This window comes from Indicator indicator, chromosome 6 (assembly GCF_027791375.1).
Source record: "Indicator indicator isolate 239-I01 chromosome 6, UM_Iind_1.1, whole genome shotgun sequence".
Classification (NCBI taxonomy): Eukaryota; Metazoa; Chordata; class Aves; order Piciformes; family Indicatoridae; genus Indicator; species Indicator indicator.
Genome location: NC_072015.1, coordinates 29474693 through 29500334, shown reverse-complemented (window position 1 = coordinate 29500334; position 25642 = coordinate 29474693). Strand labels below are relative to the sequence as shown.

Sequence of the window (25642 nt, the reverse complement as noted above, 5' to 3'; positions counted from 1 at the left end):
TACACCTGATGGAAGGTTGCTGTATAGCTTTGTTCCTAGGCACCTGTGTGTACCTCAAGCCTGAGGAGATAATACATAAAACCTCTCTGCTTCATGCATCTACAAAATTAGGTCTTTATTGGTGGATTTTCTCTTCTGAGGTGGTTTTATTATTATTGCTGCTTATAGAGTATCATATTAAGTCCAGGCTTCCTAGGGAGGCGTTTGAATTCTCATCCCTGGAGGGGTTTAAAAGATGCAGAGGTGTGGTGCTGAGCGACATGGTTTAGCACCACACTTGGTAGAGAATGGTTGCATTAAATGGTTCTTAAAGAACTTTTCCAGCTGAAATGCTTCTATCCTAATGGAGACCAGTGACAAGTAGTGTCCCTCAGGGGTCGGTACTGGGACTAGTGCTGTTTGACATCTTTGTCAGTCATATGGACAGTGGGATTGAGGCACCCTCAGCAAGTTTGCAGATGACACCAAGCTGTGTGGTGCAGCAGACATGCTGGAGGGAAGGGATCCATCCAGAGGGACTTGGACAGGCTGGAGAGGTGGGCACAAGCCAGCCTCCAGCCTCGTGAAGTTCAACAAGGTGAAGTGCAAGGTCCTACACCTGGGTCGGGGCAAACTCAAGCACAAACGCAGGCTGAATGAGGAGTGGCTTGAGAGCAGTCTTGAGGAGAAGGACTCCTCGGTGAAAAACTCAATGTGAGCTGTCAGTGTGCATTTGCAGCCCAGAAGGCAATCGTGTCCTGGGTTGCATCAAAAGAAATATGATCAACAGGACGAGGGAGGTGATTCTGCCCCTCTACTCTGCTCTCATGAGACCCCCACCTGCAGTACTGCATCCAGTTCTGGTGCCCCCAGCATAAAAGGGACGTGAGACTGCTGGAGTGGGCCCAGAGAAAGGCTACAAAGATGATGAGAGGACAGGCTGAGAGAATTGAGGTTGTTCAGCCTGGAGAAGAGAAGGCTCCAGGGAGGCCTTCCAGTATTTGAAGGGGGCTACAGGGCAGAGAGGGACTTTTTAAAGTCACAGGTAGTGACAGGACTAGGGGTAATGACTTCAAACTGGAAGAAACTGGATTGAGGTTAGACATTAGGAAGAAATTCTTCTCCATGAGGATGGTGAGGAACTGGAACAGATTGCCCAGAGAGACTGTGGAGGCTCCAAGCCTTGAAGTGTTCAAAGCCAGGCTAAATGGGGCATTGAGCAGTGTGTTGTGGTAGGTGTCCTTGCCTGTGGCAGGGAGGTTGGAAGTAGATGATCTTTGGGCTCCCTACCAACCCAAAGCATTCTGTGATTCTAAGTAAGATTTAACCTATGTTCCAACAGCCTTTTCTTTGCTGGTTTTTCTTTCAGTGCTGGTGGAAGTCCTTTTGAAGATCGCTTGCCTGCAGGAACCATGAGGTCACAGTACATCACAGCACCCACAGTCACTGTCCTCCTGTTCCTGCTGTGGGTCCAGTCGTCATCAGGCTGCAACAAGGCTCTCTGTGCTAGTGATGTCAGCAAATGCCTGATACAGGTATCTCTCCTGTTTCCTTTCTTTCAAGCTGTATAAGAAGCAGCTCTGAAGCTGTGTCTTGAAAAGACCCAGTGACAGGAATAAGCAGCATTTTCTAATAGGCTTTCTAAAGAAGTTAATTTGGTCTCCTGCACATATAAATACAAATTAACAACCATTTTATAGATAATATGAAGTCCATGTGTATATGAGCCTGTTTCTTTTTAATGGAAGCATTTTCAAGCTGAGATGTTCTCCTTCTCTGTTCCCCTTAACTTGCAATACCTCTAGCTCCTCAAGTCCTCTGGCCCAGGCAGAATGTCAGCAGTTGATGCTCTCCATGACATCAGATCTTTACAGCTGATTAAAAGATGCCTCAAAACTCGCATGAGAGGGACATGAGTAAGGTCTTAGAGCCCTGAGGTGCATTTGGAAAAGCTTTTTGATCAGGAGGGACCTCTAGCTACTAAGCAATGAGGTAATGAGCAAGCTTTGAAAGCATGTGGGTATACCTGAAAAAAAAATACAACCAAAACCAAACCAAGTACTTATGAGTTGAAGCAGTAGGAAATGAATGTTAAATTCAAATCCAGATGCTGCTTTTTGCTCACTCTCTGTCTGTCTGCAGTGAAAGAATCAGTCTGAGACCAGGCTGTTCTTCTTACAGCAAAAGTTAAGGTGTCCAGCAGATCAAAAATGCCTTTTCTAGCAAAATTGCAATTGGTAACTACCAAGTATTTATTTACTAGTGGTGTAGTGAGCATGCTTCTTGACTCCTTATTAGGAAGCATTTATAGGGTCAGCTACTTTAGAAGGAACTGCTTCTTGCTCGCTCCTTGTAGATTGGAAATGCAACTTCATGTCATTGGCTTCCCTGTAGAATTTGTCCGATTTACAAACAAAAACACCTGCCAGATTCACAAACCCATCCTGTAGAGTGAAGACTGGCTGCAGGCTGAGCTGTTTACTTCTGCTTCTGAACTGCCATTGCTTTAAAAACAAAAAAATAAAGAAAGAAGAAAGAAATTGTGCTTCTCTAAGCACCACCATGATCTCTAAGGAAGAAAGAGGCTTTTCACTTTTACCTTTCCAAAGTGTTTTTGCTGGTGTATTGGGCATGGTGCTCTGTGACAAATGGATTCACTTTCAAGTTCCTTCTGTTGCATTTCTTCAAATCACCTTTAAGATGCTGGTTGTGGTGTTGGATGTACAAAGCATTTAAATGCCAAGTGCACATTTGTTGATTCAGAGGAAAGCTGTTGGTCCAGATGAAGGGAAAACAGAGAAGATAAATTGTCTGCTTTTCCTGTGCTGGTGGTGGAGTCCATCAGCCATGAAAGCACAGACATCTTGCTTCTAGCGAGTCAAGCTTGAGACGCTCAGAATTTGATCTCTATGAGTACAACCCAGGAGACATGGAGCTGTTGGTGCTGGAATAAGGTGGCTGAGGTTCAGTGCTGTACTTGGAATACAGCATCATAGGTTGGTTAGGGTTGAAAGGGGCCTTTAAAGGTCTCCTGGTCCAACCCCCCTGCACTGCGCGGGAGCATCTTCAACTAGAGCAGGTTGCTTACAGCCCTGAACAACCTGACCTGGAATGGTTCCAGGAATGAGGTTTCTACCACCTCTCGGCAACCTGGACCAGTGTTTCACCACCCTCAGTGTAAAACATTTATTCCTTCTATCTGGTTTTAATCTCCCTTTTTAGTTTAAAAAATCACCCTTTGTCCTGTTGTCCTGACAGGAAATTACATTGGCATCTCTGTAGCAGCAGTCCTGTGCATGCAGAGCCCCCTGTACTGCTTTACTTGTCCTAGGTGTGTTCTCCCTGACTTTGTACAGCTGATGTGGAATCCCTTGTTGAAGCATTTCCCTAAAATCAAAATCATCCATGATTCTCCAGGCCCCTGAAGTATCTCAGGCCACGTGAATTGTGTAGGATTACAGGGGAATGCCGCCGTTGGTTCTCACCATCTGGCTGCTCTCAGCCTGCCAGCAAGCCTGACATACCAGTCAGTATTCATTCTTCATAGAGCAGATCAGGTCAGACTAGTCTGATCATGGATTTAAAGACTCCTAAAGCTTTGATTTAAAGCATCTTCTGTCTTGGATGTTGTGGCAGAAGCACTGCACACTGGTGGGGGGTATGTGAAGTTGTGTTGTTATTTCTTGGGTACAAGCAGATTATGTCTGTGGAGTATTTTTTCTCCCCCTCTAAACTCTTCTGGAGAAATGCAAGTTTAAAAATAAAACTGTGTGTTGAGTGAGTTTGCTTACGTCTCACATGACATTTTTCTCAAACCTATTTTTATAGCTCTTCTAGTTAGGCAAAATCCATGGCTTGAAATCAAGATCAAGTCACTGGTTGACAATTGGGGGAGCAAACAATGTGTTTGCTTGTCATCTACATCTGCCTGCAGAAGGAGAGGCTGCTGGTCTTAGAGACAAAGGACCTGCTCTTTCAAAAACCATACAGTTAACATAAATATTTTTGCCAGTGTGGCTAGAAGTCAGTAGAGTCATTGCTGCCACTCCTTCAGAGTTGCTCTGCTTAAGGGTGGTCCCTACATAAATATTTATTTTTGTTAGATCCAGAACAGAGCATGAGATCAACAGCTTGCATACATTCAGCTTTTCTTTTACATCCTGAGGCTCTAGTGTTATTGGAGCTCTGTTTGTCTACTTCTTGTTTTCTTCTTTCAAGCAAAGACCTATAAGAAAATAGCTTGAGGCATCTGTCTGTATAAACTGCAAAAAAAAAGATTTAGAGTTGTAGAATAGTTTTTGTTGGAAGAGACCTTTAAGATCATCAAGTCCAACCACTAACCAGCACTGCCAGGTCACCACTAAACCATGTCCCTCAGCACCACATCTACAGGTCTTTGAAATCCCTCCAGGGATGGTGACTCCACCACTGCCCTGGGCAGCCTGTTCCAGGACTTGACAGATCTTTCAGTGAAGAAATTTTTCCTAATACCCAACCTAAACCTATCCTGGCACAACTCGAGGCCATTTCCTCTTGTCCTGTCACATGCTTCTTGGGAGAACAGACCAACACTCAACTCGCTCTGATCACCTTTCTGTGGACTTGTAGAGATCGAGAAAGCCCTCCCTCATCCTTCTTTTCTCAAGCTAAAACCTGAGATCCCTCAGCTGCTCCTCACAAGACCTGTTCTCCAGACCCTTCACCAACTTTGTTGCCTTTCTCTGTTGCCCTTCTTAGAGTGAGGGGCCCAAAACTGAACTCAGTACTCAAAATGTGGCCTCACCAGTGCTGAGTACAGGGGGACAATCGCTGCCTTAGTCCTTTGTGGCTTTCAGTAGTTGTTGGCTTGGGAGTGTCAAACGGGTGGGACCACAAAGTTAGTTCCCTTGTAGGCTTTGGATGTAGCTCCTTTCCCTGTCTCTGGGGTTGGGGCACTGAAGTCAGTAAGTGTTACCTTGCTTTTCAGGTAGGCTCCATAGCCCTGGTTGCAGAAGATGTGCACGTTGCAGTATTTGTTCTAACACATCTGTTGTTGACTTGGAGGCGTGGGTTGTTTTGATGTTTCCATGTGTGGAGGAGATGAGAAGGGCAGTTATGCTCAGTGGGTGGAGTGGAGGAACATGGAGGAAATCCTTCAAGGCAGAAACCTCTGGGATGGGACATTCCCACAATTGTTCGTAGCAAATGATCTTGAGGCAAATCCTGGGCTGGCTGTTGTGGTGCAGAGCTACTTTCCATGGTCAGGTTTGGGTGGAACTTCTGTGTTGCTCTGGAAGCTGAGCTTTGCTGTCTCATCTGCAACAGCTCTTTCAACCACTGCTGTGTGTAGGAAAGAAATGGTGCTGTAGTTTCAAGTCCTTCTGAAGAGGGATTGTTCTCTGGAAAACAGAGTTTTCTGTCCCAAAATCTACATGCCTGCAGTCACCTCAGCTGCTGTGGTGCAGTTCCAATTAAAGTCTCTTTTCATCTTTGTCTTCCCCTGCTATTAGTTTTGTGTGCAAACCTGTCAGCTTGAAAGGGTTTCCAAGACTTTTCAGCCTTGTGGTGGTACAAAACAAACCACTCCTTAACTTCAGGTCTCGGGCATCTAAAAAGGGCTTTCGGTGTGGATGTTGTAGCCGTGGTACGTAACACAGTTGGGTTAACAAAACAGTGCTGGCTGGTTTGGTTCCAAGAGATTTTCTGTTATTAAACTGTTCTAGGAAAAAAAAACATTACCTCCTTCGCTTTCCCTCCCCCTTCCAAGAGTTTGCCAATGCCTTCAGGTCCTGTTTCTGGCTGTGCTGAGAAAAATAATCTCTGTCGTTTCAAGAAAGCTTTGAAAAAATGCAGATGTTAAATACCTTGTAAAAATCTTTATTTGCTTGCTGGAGCAGAAGTGTCTTTATTGTCCAAACAAGCCTGCTTCCTATTTAACGCCGTATTTTTAGCCTGAGAGGCTCACTCCCTGCCTAGCAAAACACATTCTGCGATGCACCTTTGGTAGTTCAAACTTGGGAAGCTGCCAGGTTGACTTATGAGTAATATTTTCTTCCACTGATGCCTCACCACCCCCAGCAATTCAACAAGGAACGTTTCATTCTGCCTGGCTTCACCCATATCTCATGTAAGCATTCTTTTAAAGAGATGTATCCTGCTCAAGTAGCCAGTGTGGATGAGTCAGGCCAGGCAGAAGGACTCGAGAGTGGTTAAGGAAACCGTGTAAAGGCAAACACATCTATGGAAAAACAGGCAGTTATTGCCCTGAAGAGACAGTTCTGAGGAAGACTCTGAGGAGAAGGGATCTGGAGACCTCTGCAGAAGACTGGTTGAGTTGCTCACTCTTCCCTCCTTCCACTCCAAGTTAAAAATAGAAAATAAACTCAAGAATTACACTGCTTACCAGCCCTTCCTGTAAAAATAAAGATGGTAAGATACTGGCAGGTACAGTGATGCTATCCCAAGAAAGTGCCTCCACACCCCAAAGATCAGCAGAATGTTATTTTATTATGTTGCAAATGGATAATTTAAAGTTGCATTAAGTTCAGTGAGGATACTCCTGGATTCACACAGTGCAGTATGTGCAATGCAAGTGAATTTAGTGAATATTCTGGCTTTGATTCATGTCTTAGATTTACTGGATTACACAGAAATACCTCCTCCCAAATACCAGCTTGTTGGTGTTGCAATATCTTTAATATTAAAGTATAGAATCATAGAATCTCTTAGAATCATTATGATCTTGGAGGTCTCTTGCGACCTTAGAGTCCAACTGCTAACCCAGCACTGCAAGGTCACTACTAAACCATGTCCCTCAGCACCATATCTACACATTTTTTTAACCCTTCCAGGCATGTTGATTCCACTACTTCCCTGGAGAGCCTGTTCTGGGGCTTAATCACTCTTTCAGTGAAAAAATTATTCCTAATGTCCAACCTGAACCTCCCCTGGCACAATGTGAGGCTGTTTCCTCTTGTCCTATCACTAGTTACTTGGGAGAAGAGACCAACACCCACCTCGCTCCATCCTCCTTTCAGGCAGCTGTAGAGAGCAGTAAGGTCTATCCTCAGCCTCCTTTTTTCCAGGCTGAACAACCCCAGTTCCCTCAGGTGCTCCTCGCAAAGACCTGCTCTCCAGACCCTTCAGCGGCTTCACCACCTTTCTCTGAACCTGCTCCAGCACCTCCATGTCCTTCTTGGAGTGCAGGGCCCAGAACTGAACTCAGTACTCAAAGTGTAGCCTCATTAGTGCTGAATAGAGGGGGACAATTACTTCCATGGTCCTGCTGATGACACTATTGCTGGTCCAAGCCAGGATGCTGTTGACCTTCTTGCTGGCTCATATTCGGATGAGCCCAGGTTCTTTTCTACTGAGCAGTTTCCTGCCACTCTTTCCAAACTTGGAGTGTTTATGGGGTTGTTGTGATGCAAGACCCAGCACTTGGCCTTGTTGAATCTCATCCCACTGGCTTCAGCCCATCAATCCAGCCAGTCCAGGTACCTCTGCAGAGCCTTTCTACCCTCAAGCAGACCAACACTCCCATCCATTTGGTGTTGTCTGCAAACTTACTGATGAATGAAGTTCAACAACTTCATACTGAATATGAAGTTAACTGCCCACTTTTACTGTTAGAGAACAAATCTATAAGATATTTTTAATGCTAATATATACTAACACTATTTTCTGGCCATGCTAACAGCACTTGACTCATGGTTGCTTTTAAAGTTGCCTTCCTCTGGCTTTTTCTTCTCCAGGCTGACACAATCTGTTTATCAAACAGTAAGATAAATAGTTTAGAGCTGTGTCATTCATTCACATAAGTCATCTTTCTAAGTTTGTGATGCCTCCTCTTGTGGAAAAAAATTATATATTTTATTAGTGGGCCTGTTTTTTTCATCTTTCACTTGGAAACAGTATGGTAATAGGTGACATTAATAAACTTTGAGGATGAAAAAAAGGAAAAACATCTTGGTAGCTTTCCACTCTGTAAATAAAAATTGCAGGCTTACTAAGACTGTGTATTGCATCAGTGCTTGTGCAGCAGGAGCTCACATTGACCACTCAGCAAGGCAAACAGTTCCCAGCAAAGGCTGAGAGACCTGGGGCTGCCTAGTCTGGAGAGGAGAAGACTGAGAGGGGATATATCAATGCATACAAATATCTGAGGGCTGGGTGTCAGGAAGGAAGGGACAGCCTCTTCTCACTTGTTCCTTGTGACAGGATAAGGGGCAATGGATGGAAACTACAGCACAGGAAGTTCTACCTCAACATTAGGAGGAACTTCTTTACTGTAAGGGTCACAGAGCACTGGAACAGGCTCCCCAGAGAGGTTGTGGAGTCTCCTTCTCTGGAGACTTTCAAGACCTGTCTGGATGTGTTCCTGTGCAACCTGTGCTAGATTCTATGGTCCTGCTGTGTCAGGGGGGTTGGACCCAAAGATCTCCATAGGCCCTTTCCAACGCCTAACATCCTGTAAAATTGTGCAGGCAACAGTATTTCTTAGCAAGTTGTAGAGCACTCAAGAGTTGTGCATTCAGTTTCTTTGCTGGCTTAGGGAAGATCTGTGATCTGGAATGAGGTGAATGGAAAAATCACATCAATGGATTCATAATTGCATTAATACACTGCAGCATATCTGCTGCAGCTTTGGGGTTCAGTGTTAGTCCAGATCTGGGTACCCTGAAGCTTAGGATCATAGAATTGTGTAGGTTGGAAAAGGGCTTTAAGGGTCAAGTCCATCTGTTAACCCAGCACTACCAAGACACCACTAAACCATGTGCCTCAGCACCACATCTCCAGATTTAAATACATCTAGGCATGGTGACTCCACCACTTCCCTGGGCAGCCTGTTCCAGGGCTTGACAACCCCTCTGGGGAAGAAATTTTTCTTGATGTCCAACCTAAACCTCCTCTGGTGCAACTTGAGGCCATTTCCTCTTATCTTATCACTTGTTACTAGGGAGAAGAGAGTGACTCCTGCCTCACTACAACCTCCTTTCAGGTGGTTGCAGAAAGCCAGAAGGTCTCCCCTCAGCCTCCTTTTCTCCAAGGTAAACAACCCCAGTTCCCTCAGCTGCTCCTCACAAGACCTGTTCTCTAGACCCTAAGATTATTGAATCCAACCTGTGTGCACACAGCTTTTTTTGCTGTATTCTTAAACCCTTTCACCATCCAGACCTGACTCTGGCCTTGCCCTCCAAAACACACTCTCGGCCCTTCTGTAAGTCTGCAAGGGAGGAGTGATCCCTGTGCAACTCAAAGGGCCTTGGATATGTGTGGTTGCCACAGGGAACACGAGCAGGTGCACCTCTGTCCTGCCTTGCCTAGCCAATGCATTCCTGATGTTTGGTGTAAAAATGCTTCCTTTTCTCTTGTCTCTTGGCGACATTCTCTTCAGTAGGGCCTGTTGTGACAGGACAAGGGGTGATGGTTTAAAACTAAAAGAGGGAAATTTAGACTGGAGAGAAGGAAGAAAGTTATTACACTGTGGGTTGTGAGATGCTGGCTGACGTTGTCCAGAGAAGTGGTAGATGTCCCATCTGGAAACATTCCAGGTGAGGTTTTTGGGGGCTCTGAGCAATGTACTCTAGTTGCAGATGTCCCTACTGACTGCAGCATGGGTGGATTAGATGACATTTAAGGGTCCCTTCCAACCCAAACCATTCTATGATTTCAGGATTCCCTATTTGAAGTAGAGCAGCAGCAGGCAAAGATTTACTTTAAAAGTGGAGTTTTGCCCCCTTGGCTTCTTCCCAAGAAAGGCTGTGGCTGATAAACGTTTGTGTCTGTCAGTGAGATGTGGTGTCCCTGACCTAGCTGTGGCTAGCTGAGGTGGATCAGCTTTAGGAAATACTTCTTCAGAGAGAGGGTTCTCTGGAATGGTCTGCCCAGGGCAGTGGTGGAGTCATCCACCCTCCCTGGAGGTGTTTAAGCAGCGTGTGGATCTGGCACTCAGGGACATGGTGTAGTGTTGACCCTTCAGTGCTCGGTCAAGTGTTGGACTGGATGATCTTTGAGATCTCTTCCAACAAGATGTTTTCTGTGATTCTATGATCCTTGGGTGGTGACTCCAGGTTAGGAGACTTTCATGCCAAACCATCTTCCTGCCCTTCCCTCCTGTCCATCCATGTGCGTGTCCCGACCACACCACAGTGTGTCACTCCCCTGCTTCTGGAGAACTGGATCAAAGGGCAGGGATGGGCGTCAGCTTCCCAGTCCAGTGACAGCAGAGATTGGCCAGTGGCTCTTCCAGTAAAGCAGGGGATGGGAAGGAGCCTGTGGTCAGTGTTTCCAGTAATGGGATTTTGTTTTCTCACCAGTTGTGCCTAACATGATAGTTAGGCAGATGTCTTCAAAACCAAATTCTTAGGCAAGACAACGAAGGGTGACTTCTTGAGCATCCACATTTCACACTTCAGCATGATTCAGGACCATATATTATCTTACTGTAGCCACAATCTTTCAGCCAAACTGGAATTGTTGGTGTGGATTTGAGCTAGAGGGGAGGAGATTCTTAGATTTCCTTCAGCCATGCTGGCTGTTGCCGTGCTGCAAGGTCTACAAGGGTAGGTCTTCACTAGAGGACTGCTAACCCCCAGTGCCTTCAGGCTTAGGTAATTTAAAGAGAAAGGTTTGTCTTCTTGCTTCCATGACTTCCAGTTCATAGACTCATAGAATAGTTTAGGTTGGAAGAGACATTAAAGATCATCTAGTTCCAACTGCCCTGCCAGGGGCAGGGACACCTTCCAGTAGACCAGGCTGCTCAAGGCCTCGCTCAGCCTGGCTTTGCTCCAGAAGTGCTGGAAGTATCCCAAGGTGTTGAGTTTTGGAGAGAAGGGATTGTTTTCTTACTAGCAAAAATGCTAGACCTGGGTGAGGGGAAAATAATCTAGTCCAGTATTGCTAATGGAGAGTGATGTGTGACCAGCATTTTGTGCCTCTGCACAAAATCCTGTGTCAGATGACTCAGCTGAGGAAGTTACTTTTAGAATCCACAGTGAGGTGTGAAGGTAGTCATGATGCATCGCCTTGAGTATGCACATGTGGCTTAGAGTAACTTCCTTTTTTAGCTAAATTGCAGTCTAAGTATGCCATTTATATATAAAAGAAACATCCTTCACTGCCTTTCCTGATGTGCTGGGAAAAGACTTTGCAGATTCAGGCATGCATTCCATGCACACACCTTTCCCATGAATGGGATTTTTGTCTCTTTTAAAAGCTGCCTTCAGATTTGTCTTTGGGATGTCAACTTAAAAAAAAAGAATGAAGCTTTTGTAAAGCAAGATGAGATTTTGGACGGAACTATTTTACTGTTTCTCACTGTATTAGTGTGCTAAGCTGTTTTTAATTCCCTAATTTGAGCTGTGGCTTGAGGAGAAATCTCTCTGCCATACTGAGCTGTGGAGCCCCCAACACAAGAAAGAGATAGAACTGTTGGAGTGGGTCCAGAGGAGGCCACAAAGATCAGCAGAGGGCTGGAGCACCTCTGCTGTGAGGACAGGCTGAAGGAGTTGGGGTTGTTTAGCCTGGAGAAGAGAAGGCTCTGGGGAGACCTTGTGGCCTTCCAGTGTTTGAAGTGGGTTTACAGGAGAGCTGGAGAGGGACTCTGTAAAAAGGCATGGAGTGACAGGACAGGGATAATGGCTTCCAACTGGATAAAGCTGGATTGAGGGAAGAAATTGTTCCCTACGAGGATGGAGAGGCATTGGAACAGGTTGCCCAGAGAAGTTGTGGAGGCTGCAGGCCTGGAAGAGTTCAAAGCCAGGTTGGTTGTGGCCTTAAGCATAGTGGTCTTGTAACAGATGCCCCTGCCCGTGGCAGGGGGGTTAGAACTAGATGATCTTTGGGGTCCCTTCCAAGCCAGCCCGTTCCGTGATTTGCCTGTCTGGCTTTGGCTGCGATGTGATGAGTTTGTGTTGTTTTCAGGAGCTGTGTCAGTGCCGCCCTGGGGAAGGGAACTGCTCCTGCTGTAAGGAGTGCATGCTGTGCCTGGGAACGCTTTGGGATGAGTGCTGTGACTGCGTTGGTAAGTTTGCTTGGGGCTTTTCTCCTCTTTGTTGTTTTGTTTTGTTTTTTAATTTAAATTGCTTCCACCTGCCACAAGCTGAGCTCACAGTCTTAGAATAGAAGTCAAACACTGGGACAGAATCTGTGCTTTAAACATCTTGCAGCTTATTCTGTGGGTACTGAATAAATTGCTGTGGAGAACCAAGCATTTGGAGGCTTCATCTGCTCTGGAGTGGGGGTGGTCCAGATTTTTCTTTCTTAATGTCATTGTAACTATTAATTCTGTCTCTACAACAGAAACTCCTTTCTGAACTGAAGCAGCATCTGCTTCATGGTACTGGATACTGTATGGGGATTTCTATGAAGATAACACCAAGCTGGGTGGGAGTGTTGATCTGTTTGAGGGTAGGGAGGCTCTACAGAGAGATCTGGACAGGCTGGATCAATGGGCTGAGGCCAGTGGGATGAAGTTCAGCAGTAATGCTGTTCTTGTCAAGACTATCCTCTGATCCTACAGCAAGAACTTCTCTGTCTCTTTGTTACCCTCTATGAAGAGCAAATAAAATAAATGATGAGAACATTAGGCCATGCACATCTGCTAATAGTCACAAGGATTCACAAGAGAACTCAAATTAAAATTGTCCCTGTGTGGTATCAGTCAACACACTTCGCAGTTCACAGAATCAGAGAATTGTTTTGGTTGGAAAAGACTTTTAAGGTCATCAAATCCACCTCTTAATCTTAACCCAGCACTGCCAGGTCACCACTAAACCATGTTTCTCAACGCCACATCTACACAGTTTATAGATACATCCAGGCATGGTGACTGCACCACTGCCCTGGGCAGCCTGTTCCAGGGCTTGAAAGCCCTTTTGGGGAAGAAATTTTTCTTAATGTCCAACTTGAACCTCCCCTGGCACAAGGTGAGGCTGTTTCCTCTTGTCCTATCACTTGTTCCTTGGGAGAAGAGACCAATTCCCGCCTCACTACAACCTCCTTTCAAGCAACTGTGGAGAGCAATAAGGTCTCCCATTAGCCTCCTTTTCTCCAGACCAAACAATCCCAGTTCCCTTAGCTGCTTCTCACAGGACTTGTGCTCTAGAACCTTCACCAGCTTCACTGCCCTTCTCTGGACCTGCTCCAGCACCTCAATGTCCTCTTTGAAGTGAGGGGCCCAATTCTGAACCTAGTACTCAAGGTGTGGCCTCACCAGTACCAAGTACAGGGGGATGGTTGCTTCTCTGTTCTTGCTGGCCACACTATTGCTGATCCAAGCCAGGATGCTCTTGACCTTCTTGGCCACCTGGGCATGGTACTGGCTCGTGCTCAGCCGGTTGTCAGCCAGCAGCCCTAGATCTTTTTCTACTGGGCAGCTTCCCAGCCACTCTTCCCTGAGCCTGGAGCATTGCATGGGGTTGTTGTGACCCAAGTGGTGAGGTCATCTCTGAATTCATGAATCACAACATGGTGGGGGTTGGAAGGGAGAGCTGGAGATCATCCAGTCCAACGCCTTGCTAAAGCAGGGTCACCCACAGCAGGTTGCCCAGGAACACAATGTCCATCTGGGTTTGGAATTTCTCCACAGAAGGAGACTCCACAACCTCTCTGGAGAGCCTGCTGCAGAGCTCCAGCACCCTCAGAGCAAAGGTTTTCCTCATGTTCAGAAAGAACCTCCTGTGTTCCAATTTGTGCCCATTGCCACTTGTCCTGTCTCTGGGCACCACTGAAAAGAGTCTGGGCCCCATCTTCTTGAGAACCCAAGATGATTAGTGTCAAAATGCCCTTTTTCAGTGCAGTCCATTGCTTCTCCTGTCCCCTCAGGGTACAGATATGCTTCCTGACACCCTGCTTTTTGCTTGCTTCTTCCTAATTTAGCTTTGCTTTACTGTCTTGCAGTAAGCAGTGGAGTGGCATGGTCCTGGGCTTCTGTGCATCTGTGCTTCTTCCCAATGGCATCTTTTCAGCCCTTGCACAATGTGGAGGAGATACATTTAGAAACAGGATAGTAGGAAGAATGAGTTATAGGATAGGAGATTATTTTATTTAATTCTGGTTGTTTTAGCTAGTTCTGAAGTATTATTACCCACAGAAAGCAAAGCTTAGTGTGCCAGTGTCCTCCAAGGAGAGGAAGGTCCTACCTACTGAGACTGTGGACCAAAAAAGCCAAGTCCACACAGAAGATTTTTTTCTAAATCCCACATTTCTGCTGCCCTTTCCTATGGTGTTCTCCAGAAGAGAAGCTAATGAGCTTTCAGGTTCAGTTTCCCAGTACTATGTAACCTAGAACATTCCCTGATGGTTCTGTGGGTGCCTCAGGCATTGTTGGTTCTATGCTGTGGTCCTGTTCCTCTTCTCAGCAACACAGAGTCATCCCTGCTGCAGCCTTATTCAAATGAGGAAACAGGAGTGCATGCCATTCCCAGTGTCCTGGAGACAGGTCTTTGGTGATAGCTGAGCTGATAGTTAAGTCTCTTTATAAGCTGATTGTGCCTCATGTAAATGCAGGTAGGTTGTTGTCTCCTTTGGGTCTGCTCTGAGATCAGGAATTACATCCCACCTCCAGGGCTAACTTTACTGATGCTCTTCTTGATGCCCTGTGTTTTCTGTTGGCAGGGAAAAAGACACTGGAGGAAGGATAACAGCAACTGGTTCTTCTTTCCCTTTATTTTCCTAAGCTTTGTGACTTAAAGTCCTCGAATCCCTCATGTCAAGGCTCATCTGTGTCCCCCCATAGCCCACTTCTGCATCCTCTCATCCATTCCAAAGTAATAAACATAGAGTCTTAGAATGGCTTAGGGTGGAAGGGACCTTAGAGATCATCTACTCCAACCTTCCTGCCATGGGCAGGGTCACCTCTCAGCTGGGCTTGGCTTCTCAAGGCCTTATCCAGTGGGGCCTTGGGACACCCCCAGGCAGGAGGCACCCACAACCTCACTGGGCAGCCGATTCCAGAGTCTCACCACCCTCGTACTGAAGAACTTCTTCCTAAGATCCAGTCTAAACCTACTTTCCCTCAGCTTCAAATCATTTCCCCTTGTCCTATTGCTAGACACCCTTATAAAAAGTCCTTCTCCAGCCTTTTTGTAAGATCCCTTCAGGTACTGGAAGGCAGCTATCAGGTTCCCTTGGAGTCTTCTCTTCTCCAGGATGAACATCCTCAGCCTATCCTTGTAGCAGAGGTGTTCCAGCCCTTGGATCATCTTTGTAGCCCTCATCTGGACTCACTCCAACAGCTCTGTGCCTTTCTTATGATGGGGACACCAGAACTGGATGCAGTATTTGAGGTGGGGTCTCACCAGAGCACAGTAAAGGGGCAGAACCACCTCTCTTGACCTGCTGGAATTATTTTTCAGCGTGACATGATGTTGTTTGGAGGAGAGGCTTGTTCCTTTTCCTTCCCAGTTCTTGGCTCACCTTTTTATAGGAGCAGACTAACTTGTGTTATTCTTGTTCTTAAATGCAGGTAATGCCAACCCCTTGCTTAGGATTTGCCAGATCTCTTGCTAACTGTTATGGATGAACCTAACTCTGCTTTGGTCATTATGGAAAATCCTCTTAGTCTGAAGAGATTGTGAGGGGTTTTATGAAGCTCTGGTTGAACATGATTTCTGAAGCTCAAATCATAGAATTGTTTTGGTAAGATCATCATGTCCAACCATTAACCCAGCACTGCCAGGTCACTGCTAAACCATGTCTCTCAGCACTACACAGCCTTTAAATCCCTCCAGGGATGGGAACTTCACCACATTCTTGGCCAGCCTATGCCAGGGCTTGACAACCCTTTCAGTGAAGAAATTTTCCTAATGTGCAACCTAAACCTCCCCTGGTGCAACTTGAGGCCATTTCCTCTCCTCCAATGTATCTGCAGGGCAGGAGATGCTTCTTTGGTTTGTGGAGCAGGTAGACTTTGAAAATTTTATGTCCCATATGGCTTTGATACTTTATGGACTGGTGTGCTTTGCAGCTGTAGCTGTCTAAAACTCTGTCTGTGGAACTACCCAAAATGATAACCAGATGTACATGAGGAAAATGGATTTGTCTGTCTCTTGCCAGGTGACTTGTAATTGTGTTTTACAGCTTCTGAGTTTAAATACCTCTGCAGATACAACCTTTCTTTCTGATCTTGTTTGTTTCAGTGTTGGAATTAAACCCAGATACCCTTCAGTTTCACAGCTAGTAATAAATGTTAGTGCTTAAATAGTTAATGAAAAACTGGAACCTGCAGTGCACATCATGACAGCATTTTGTAAGAAGTGGCAAAGAGAAATAAGAGGTTTCCACAAAAAAAAAACAAAAGAAAGATACCACAAAAAACATTGAAAATCAAGGAAGAGGTAACCCGGAAATAAGCATTTTGCCTGCAGTGACCCTTCCAACTAAGCAGCAAAACAAGGTTCATCTCTGCTGTCTCTAAGCAAGTAAAGTAATTCAGACTCTTGCTCCCTCCTGATAGTGATCTTTGCATCTCTGGCAGACAACTAAAAAGATCCAGTGCATGGCTGCAGCCAGCGAGATCGAATACTTGAACTGTGATCAAAAGTTTCCTGCACCTCAGGACCTCTCCAGATACCATCTTTGCTCAGGCATAAGCTTTCAGGCCAGCTTTATGCTGCTATCGATTTTACTGTGCTTTGTCTCCTGTCCCAGGGGAATGAAACCTTGCGTTGAACTCTTCATGTTGTGAACTGTAATGTCAGCATGGAAAGGGAAGCAAAGTGCTGTTTAGAGCTCACAAGTCACGGGTGTGTTTTAGAATCATAGAGTGGTTTAAGCTGGAAGAGATCTTTAATATCATCAAGTCCAACCATTAACCCAGCACTACCAAGTCACCACTAAACCATGTCACTCAGCACCACGTCTACACAGCTTTTAAATTGCTTCAAGGATGGTGACTCCACCACATTGCTGGGCAGCCTGTTCCAGGGCTCAACAACCCTTTCAGGGAAGACATTTTTCCTAATATCCAACTTAACCTCCACCTCAGCACAACCTGAGGCCATTTGATCTCATCCTTTTGTTTGTTACTTGAGATAAGATACCAACCTTCACCTCACTCTCCCCTCTTGTCAGGCAGAGAGTAGAGAGTTTAGGCAGAGAGTGAGGTTTCCCCTCAGTCTCCTTTTTCTCCAGGCTTAAACAACCCCAGTTCCCTCAGCCACTCCTTGTAAAATCTGTTCTCCAGACCCTTTACCAGCTTCATTGCCCTTCTCTGGACCTGCTCTAGCACCTCAGTGTCCTTCTTGGAATGGAAATCTGCAGAGATCTGAAAGCTGCTGTTATGGAAACCTCATCCTCCTATATTTGGTGGCAGTTCTACCGTTGAGCTAAGTGTGGGATATATGTGAAAGGACTCTTGTTGTGCTTAAGCAAAAAAAAAAAAACAAAGAAAAAAGACAGTTTAAATTTTCTGGATGTTCCTGCCAGTTAAGGAGAAGCATTCAGGGAGCTCCATGTAACTTTGTTTCATTCTTCTGCAGGTATGTGCAACCCTCGCAATTACAGTGACACACCTCCGACGTCCAAGAGCACTGTTGAGGAGCTGCATGAACCAATTCCTTCCCTTTTCCGGGCACTGACAGAAGGGGACACTCAGCTGAACTGGAATATCGTTTCCTTCCCTGTGGCAGAAGAACTGTCACACCATGAGAACCTTGTTTCCTTTCTAGAAACAGTGAACCAGCCCCAGCATCAGAATGTCTCTGTCCCAAGCAACAACGTCCACGCACCATACCCTAGTGACAAAGGTAATGAGTCTAGTGTCTAAATTCCATGTGCTTCCTCTTGTCTTTTCCAGGAGCCTTCTCCTTGCCTTTTCTCTACTTGTCTGTGCTTGCATCTTCTTTTTTTCATAAAAGCTTGAGACGTTCAATCTAATTTGGAGCATGGTGTAACAAAAGGAGGGAAGCAAAAGTATTGAGGAACATGGAAGATGGAGTTCAAGTGTCTGATGATCTTAGGGACATGGAAGATGGTGTTCAAGTGTCTGATGATCTTAGGGACATGGAAGATGGTGTTCAAGTGTCTGATGATCTTAGGAGACACCAAACCATGTTTGTTATCTCTGCAGTTCCTCCAGTGGCATGGGGCAGTTTGTTCACATTGCTTCATGTGCACTGGCATGGTGTGTTCCTTGACTTTGAAGCAGTTACCTGTAGCTTAGGAGACAGGACAGGCCAAAAACTGAATCCAAGTCCTGTATCAGTGCAGAGGTATGCAAGCGAATTTGCAGGGCTTCAGAGATGTGAGAAAGCCATATGCCATAACCCACTCTATCTAGAGTAGATGTTTATTTCTTTTGGCTGAGCTGGCATAACTTGAGCTCTTTTGAAGGGTGGTTTGTAGGAAATGCAGGATTGATAGTAACCCCCGGTAAGATTAGCAAGATTGCTCTTTATGATGAGGAAGGATATCACAGAATCACAGAACTTAGGGATTCATTCCTCTTATTTTTCATCAAGTTTTTATAAATTCCTGATTGAATTAGAGGACAGACTTTAAAATATTGTTTGCTGGAGGTGATGGGGGAAAGATGAGAAGTTTGAGGTAGTGACAGTAGTGACATAAGAAGAATTCTCTCTGCTTCTTGGTTTCCCTCCTCAACCTGAAATAATTCTCCCTGCAAATCGTTATATCACACTTAGAAGAATCTCATATACAGCTCACAGTGAAATTGCTGCTTAACAGGGGAAAAGGAGCATCTGATTTGTTTTATTTGTGTAGTTAAGGCTTTGCTTCCTTCCCAGCATACACTTTAAATGTTCCAACCCCTTATCTTGTGATGAGTCTTTTATCAGTCTAAGATACCCCAGCTGATGGACACACTGCTTCCGTAGCATGGTGAACCCTTGACCTGGTTACGTTTCCAAGCACAACTGCTCTTGATTAAATGGGATCCTAATGGCAACTTTTCTAATTTCCTTTGGTTAAGGCACGTTAGGAAAATAAATTAATTCCAGAAGTGGGAAACCAGATGGTCAGATAGCTTCTCCTGCATATGTAGTTGATATTATTAAAATGCTTGCTCACCATTTGGAGTTACAGAATCATAGACTGGTTTGGTTGGAATGGACCCCAAAGATCATCTAGTTGTAACCCCTGCTGCCATGGACAGGGATGCTTCCTACTAGACCAAGTTGCTCAAAGCCTCATCCAACCTGGCTTTGAACAGTTCCAAGCTTGGAGCCTCCACGACTTTTCTGGCAACCTGTTCCAGTGCCTCGCCACCCTCATGGGGAAGAATTTCTTCCTAATGTCTAATCTCAATCAAGCTTCTTCCTGTTCAGAGCCATTACCTCTCACCCTGGCACTCCATGCCTTTGTAAAATGTCCCTCTCCTGCTGTCCTGTAGCCACCTTCAAATACTGAAAGCTGCTCTAAGGTCTCCCCAGAGCCTTCTCTTCTCCAGGCTGAACAACCCCAACTCTTTAAGCTTGTCCTCACAGCAGAGGTGCTCCAGCACTCTGCTTGTCTTTGTGGCCCGCTCTAACAGTTCCATGTCTTTCTTGTGTTGGGCTCCAGAGCTGGACACAATACTGCAGGTGGGGTGTCACAAGAGCAAAGAAGAGAAGGAGTATCCCCTCCCTTGACCTGCCAGCCACACTACTTTGGATGTAGCCCAGGATTGATGCAGAAAGCCACGTTAAATGGGAAGCCCCCAGAAACCCTGTGTGCGAACACTACAGTATTTAAAGATGAAAATTATATGTATGGGGAAAAAGAAAATTATGCTTAGAACAATCTTGAATATACTCCACTGTACTCAGGTCCTACAGCCCAGATGCTTGTGCCCTCACTGTCCTTTACTACCACACCAACAGGATGGGCTAATGATAGTTTTGGATTAAACCTGGAATTTGAGCTGCATCTCAAGGGTGTGGAGTTTAACACCACAAATACATCGCAGTGCCATTTCTTCTTAGTCAAAAGTCTCCTTCATTTACTAATAAGGTATTGGAAATTGGGTTGGGAGAGCTTTCACTGGAATGCTGGCAGTCCAAACCCAACAGTTACATTTGGAAACAGTTACCAAAAACCACTGCTTTGCAGGCTTCAGGAGGCACCTAGAAGGGAAGTAAATGTCAGAGCTGTTCTGGTAATCATTGGCTGTGCCTCCTTCATCTTAGTGGTTAGTGAAGAACTGGAAACGGTTGAAATGGCTTTCAACATAGAATGGTTTGGAAGGGGCCTCCAAAGGTCATCTAGTCCAATCCTCTCTGCAGTAAGCAGGGGCATCCTCAACTAGATCAGGCCCCAACCATCTCCCTGGGCAACCTGTTCTGGTGTTCCAGTACCCAAAACATCCTTATACTTCAAGTATATAAGTATGGAAGCCTGTTGAAGAGTCTCTTCTTGGTCACAACATAGATAACTTTGTAGTACTCTGCTTCTTCAGAAGTCTTATTAAAGATTACTTATAAAAAATCATGAATGATTAGGGCATTGAGAAGGTGGAAAGATGATCTGGCTGTTGGCCTTGGTCAGTTGATGTTTATTGTGGTGGAAGCAAGGACAGCTAGGGAATCGTACCTCTTGCTGCTGGTTGTGGGAGCATTGGGTTTAATACTTTTATGACTTTGTTGAGGAAGGTGGAGGGATGGTAGGTCAATGGCTAAAGAGCCTTGTGAGCATGGGCACTGAGGAGAGGACCCAGGAAGATGCTGCAGCCTGGTAGCTTCTGCCCATGTACAGTTCAGTCACGTAATGAAGTGATTCAGAAAGCTGGCACGTGTTGGAAGAAGCACTGTGGATGATGGGTCTGTGTGTGTGTGCATGCTCAGTGACAGTAAGGACAAGCAGTAGAAGAAACTGAAGATCATCTCTTTACCCTTTCCTTCTCCCCAAACATGCTGGTAAGGCTTAAGGGTAGAACTTGCAAACGGAGATGTCAGAATCATTTTGGTTGGAAGAGACTTGACTAAGATCAAGTCCAGCTGTTAACCCACCACTGTTGGGTCACCACAGAACCATGTCCCTCAGCACCACCTCTGCATGGCTTTTAAATCACTCCAGGGATGGGGACTCCACCACTTCCTTCCGCAGCATGTTCCAGGACATGACAACCCTTTTGGGGAAGAAATTTTTCCTAATGTCCAACCTAAACTTCCCCTCATGCAACACAAGACCATTTCCTCTTGTCCTGTTGCTTGTTACTAGGGAGAAGAGTCCAATCTCCACCTCATTACAACCTCCTTAAAGGGAGTTGTAGAGAGGGAGAAGGTTTCCCCTTGGCTTCCTTTTCTCCAGGCTAACCAACTTCAGTTTCTTCAGGTGCTCCTCACAAGACCTGTTCTCTAGACCCTTTACCAGCTTCATTGCTCTTCTCTGGACCTGCTTCATCACCTCAGTGTTCTTGGAGTGGGGCTTCCAATTCTGAACCCAGTACTCAAGGTGTGGCCTCCCTTGTGCTGAGTACAGGGGGACAATCACTTCCCTAGTCTTGGTGGCCGCCTATTGCTGATAGAAGCCAGGATGCTCTTGGCCTTCTTGGCCACCTGGATGGCCTTTGGGTGACTTGCTAAGCAGTTGTCTTCAAGGCTGTGACATTCAGGGCTTTGAAAGAATATTCCTGTGAGCAGGAACACAGACGCCTTATGTTTTCTTTACAGTCCTGTGCCTCCTCCATCTTGTGGTTCTTCTGTGGCTCCCTGCATGCTTCATTCCAACATGGTGTGCTGGCAGCAGCCAGTTGCATTGCCTGTAAAGGGAGAGGGGCTGATGTGAGGTAGATTTTGGTAAGGACACAGTGCCTCTCTGTTGGCTTCTGGGATACATCCCAAAATTTGGAAAGGCTCTGCCTACTCCTTGTGGAGCACAATTCTGATTCCTGTTTCAGTGTGGAGGGATTGCTGCTGAGCTGGTCCAGGGTGCCAGGCTTGCTCACTGCAGTTCTGGTTAAGTGCCAGGAAAAGCAGCAGCAGCCCCAGGAACCCACGAGCTTTGTTTTGGAGCAGCATGAAGCCTTCAGCTCCAGGAGGGCGGCTGTGGATCCGGGAGGAGGTGGGGTGTGGTGGGATACAAAGCATTCCTTTCCTGCCCCAGCCCACTGCCAGCCCAGCCACCAGACTTCAACTTCCCCATTATTATCTTAATGAGTGTCTTCCCTTTCCTCCTGTGGATTGACTTTGAACGCTTGAGCTGCCAAAGTATCGCTGGTTTCTGGTGTTGGAGTCACTACTTGAGAGAGGATTGTGGTGATTGTTAATCTGGAGCTGCATTTATACTTGATTCTGCTTGCTTTACTTGCAGCTGAAACCCTCAGAGCTCTGAACTGCAAGCTCAGATGTTTAAATAACCTTAACTGCTTCAGATGATGACAGGATGTTGGCGAGGGAGGGGAACTAGATAATCTTTTGGCAACTGATGAAACAAAATCTTGGTTGTACTTAAGGGTTTCTGACTTCTGCACCTTGGTGACACAGGGTAGTGTCTGATCTGCACTTCTGCCCCCCTCCAGTGCCAGGCTAGAAATCCAGTGAAGTGCCAACTGACCTTACACAGCACCTTTAGCTTCAGAGGTGGCTTGTAGGGAGATGTCAGTACCTGGGGAAGTTTTCCTATCTCATAGACAGATAATTTTCCTCAACTGAATTGTTTTATCTTCTAGGAATTGGTAAGTTCCTCTGCAGTTCACAGATACAGATCTCACTTGCAGCACAGACAGTGTCACAGCACAGCCTGATAGAAACATCAGCTTCTGCTTGTTTTGAATTCAGATTTGATTGTTGCACGTTTGCAGATGACACCAAGCTGAGTGGTGCAGTGGACACACCTAAAGGGACAGGATGGCATCCAGAGAGGCCTGGACAAGGTTGAGAAGTGGGTCTGTGTGAATCTAACAAAGTTCAGCAAGGCCAAGTATAAGGTCCTGCACATGAGCCATGGCAATTCCCAATCTCAGTCCAGCCTGGGGATGAAGGGATGGAGAGCAGCCCGCATGTGGGGGTGCTGGTGGGTGAAAGGCTGGACATGAGCTGCCAGTGTGTGCTCTCAGGCCAGAGCCAACCATGTCCTGGGCTGCATCCCCAGCAGCGTGGGCAGCAGGTGGAGGGAGGGGATTCTGTCTCTGCACTGCTGAGATACTACCTGCAGTGTTTTTTTCAGCTCTGAAGTCCTCAGTACAGGAGAGACATGGAGCTGTTGGAGCAGGTCTTGAGGAGACCACAACAATGATGGGAGGGCTGGAACCCCTCTGCTGTGAGGACAGGCTGAGAGAACTGGGGTTGTTCAGCCTGGAGAAGAGAAGACTATAGGGAGACCTTGTGGCCTTTCAGTACTTAAAGAGGGTCCAGAAGAAACGACTGTTTAGCAGGGCCTGTTGTGACAGGACAAGGAGTGATGGTTTGAATCTAAAAGAGGGAGATTTAGACTAGAGAGAAGGAAAAATTACTGGCCCAGGTTACTCAGGAAGGTGATAGATGGCCCATTCCAGATCAGGTTGTTTGTGGCTCTGAGCAACCTAATCTAGTGGAAGATGTCACTGCTCAGTGCATCAGGGTTGGACTAGAGCTTTAATGGTCCCTTCCAACCCAAACGATGCTGTGATTCTCTACCTTTCATTCAGTATGAATTAGGCAGAAAAAGGTGAGAAACTCATGTTCTGCAAAAAAAGTCTGCTGCTGCCCCCTTCTCCCTCTCCACACCTGCAGTGTGTAGCCTGTGTGAAAATGGACAAAATACAACTGAAGGAGCTGTTGCTGCACCACACAACATCCTTATTACTTCACTGAGGGAGCCAAGTGACTAGTTAGGGCTGTGAAACAATTAAATACTCTCCTGATGCCAGCTGAGCCCATAGGGATGGATTTTTTTTCCCCTGTGTAACTCTGTTTCTGCAGCCTATAAAGAGGGATTTGATCATAGAATCACAGAATGGATTGGGTTGGAAGGGACTTTAAAAACCATCTAGTTCCAACCCCACTGCCACAGGTAGGGAAACCTTCTGCTAGACCAGGTTGCTCAAGGCCCCATCCAACCTGACCTCTCACTTCAGCATCACTGGTCTTTACATCCTAGAAATCAAAGATTCTTCTCCCACAAGAGGTTTATTGCAAGTGTCAGCAGGCATTACCTGATGTACTGGGCTTCTCCAGGCCTTTTTGAACTGGTACTAACACAGATAAGGCTGTCACGTGTGAGGTCCTGTCCTTCGACAGACTTTCCACAGCCACAGTGTCCTTCGTTGACATTCCCAGCAGTACTTCAGGTACTCCAAGATTTCATGGGCAACTACAGCTTTACTCACAGCACAGCTTTTCTGGGAGCAGAAAGCTGCTTCAGCTGTGGGTCTGCACCTCCTCCCCAGGATCCTTCTTGCCCATTGGCAGTGCACATGGTGTCTGCAAGATCTGTACATCAGTTCAGAGCCTGGAGAAGGCAGTGAGTACTCTCTTGCTTTCAGTAGGCTGACAGCATGTCCTGTGACCCTCTTGTATCTGTTTAGAGAGTACTAAACCAGTTTGGCAGTAGTTTTAACATGTTTTAACAAGTGATAATGTTTAAAAGGTAGGGTAGGCAGGGTTTCCAGACATCAAGGAGGACACCTCCAGAGAAAAGTTCTTTGGGACGGTTTCCCGTCATTAAGATTGGAAAAGACTTCTAAGATCATCAAGTCCAACCATCAACCCGGCATCACTAAACCATGTCCCAAAGTATCATGTCTGCATGTTTTTTGAACACCTCCAGGGATGGTGACTCCACCACTTCCCTGAGCAATGTGTTACAGTGCTGTGTGTTGTGTTGTCTCTTGCCATGGAATCATAGAATCGTTTTGGTTGAACGATATCAAGTCCCAGCTGTTAAGCCAGCACAACCTAAACTATGTCCCTCAGCACTGCATCTACAGGTCTTTTAAATCCCTCCAGGGATAGTGAGTCCACCACTTCCCTGGATAACCTGTTCCAGGATTTGACAACCCTTTCAGGGAAGAAATTTATCCTAATATCCTACCTAAACCTCCTCTGGTGCAGCCTGAGGCCATTTCCTCTCATCCTGTTGGTTGTTCTTAGGAGAAGAGACCAACCCCCGTTGGGCTTTGAGCCCCTATGAGTAACCTGATGTGGTTGAGGATATCCCTGCTCACTGCAGAGGGTTTGGACTACAGGACCTTCAAAGGTCCCTTCTGACCCAAACCATTCTATGATTCTTTGGTTCTAATCCATATGCTTCAGAAGTCATCCCTCAGAACCTGAGGACAGAACCCCAAAACCTTTCTTGCCTGTGACTGTAGAAATACATCAGTCCAGGAATAGAGTGGAGAAAACAGGCTGAGTTATAGAGGTGGAAAGCTTAAAGTTGATGGATAGTACCTTGGCTCTCTGCCTCTCCTCTCTGCTTTCACTATCACCTTTTTTTCCTTACACCTTATAGCCATGATGATTTGCAATCCTACCTCAGAGGCTGCAGTACTCATGAATTTTTAACTGACCTTTACAAGTATTTTCAGACCTTTTAAACCCAAATCCCCCTCCTCTTGCTTCAGAGCACATGTGTACCGTGGTGTATTTTGATGACTGCATGTCAATACATCAGTGCAAGATCTCTTGCGAGTCCATGGGAGCTTCCAAATACCGATGGTTTCACAACGCCTGCTGCGAGTGCATCGGGCCCGAGTGCATCGACTACGGCAGCAAAACTGTCAAATGCATGAACTGCATGTTCTGAAGCAGCAGGATTGTGACAC

The 25642-nt window shown here is 46.0% G+C and overlaps 1 protein-coding gene across 1 annotated transcript; it reads left to right on the top strand.

Annotated features, from left to right (window-relative positions):
• Positions 1 to 1391: 1391 nt before the first annotated feature.
• On the top strand, positions 1392 to 25642 carry TWSG1 (twisted gastrulation BMP signaling modulator 1). The gene is made up of 4 exons (XM_054381813.1): positions 1392 to 1514; positions 11884 to 11983; positions 17442 to 17708; positions 25442 to 25642. Exons 1-4 carry the CDS (start codon positions 1392 to 1394, stop codon positions 25621 to 25623), a joined length of 672 nt encoding a protein of 223 aa, XP_054237788.1. The 3' UTR covers positions 25624 to 25642.

Bases quoted from the DNA above. Each gene is read 5' to 3' on its own strand.
- TWSG1 (XM_054381813.1), top strand. From the start codon at position 1,392: ATGAGGTCACAGTACATCACAGCACCCACAGTCACTGTCCTCCTGTTC. The intron at 11,984-17,441 runs GTAAGTTTGCTT...ATTCTTCTGCAG, and splicing joins TGAGTGCTGTGACTGCGTTG to GTATGTGCAACCCTCGCAAT. The intron at 17,709-25,441 runs GTAATGAGTCTA...CTCTTGCTTCAG, and splicing joins ACCATACCCTAGTGACAAAG to AGCACATGTGTACCGTGGTG.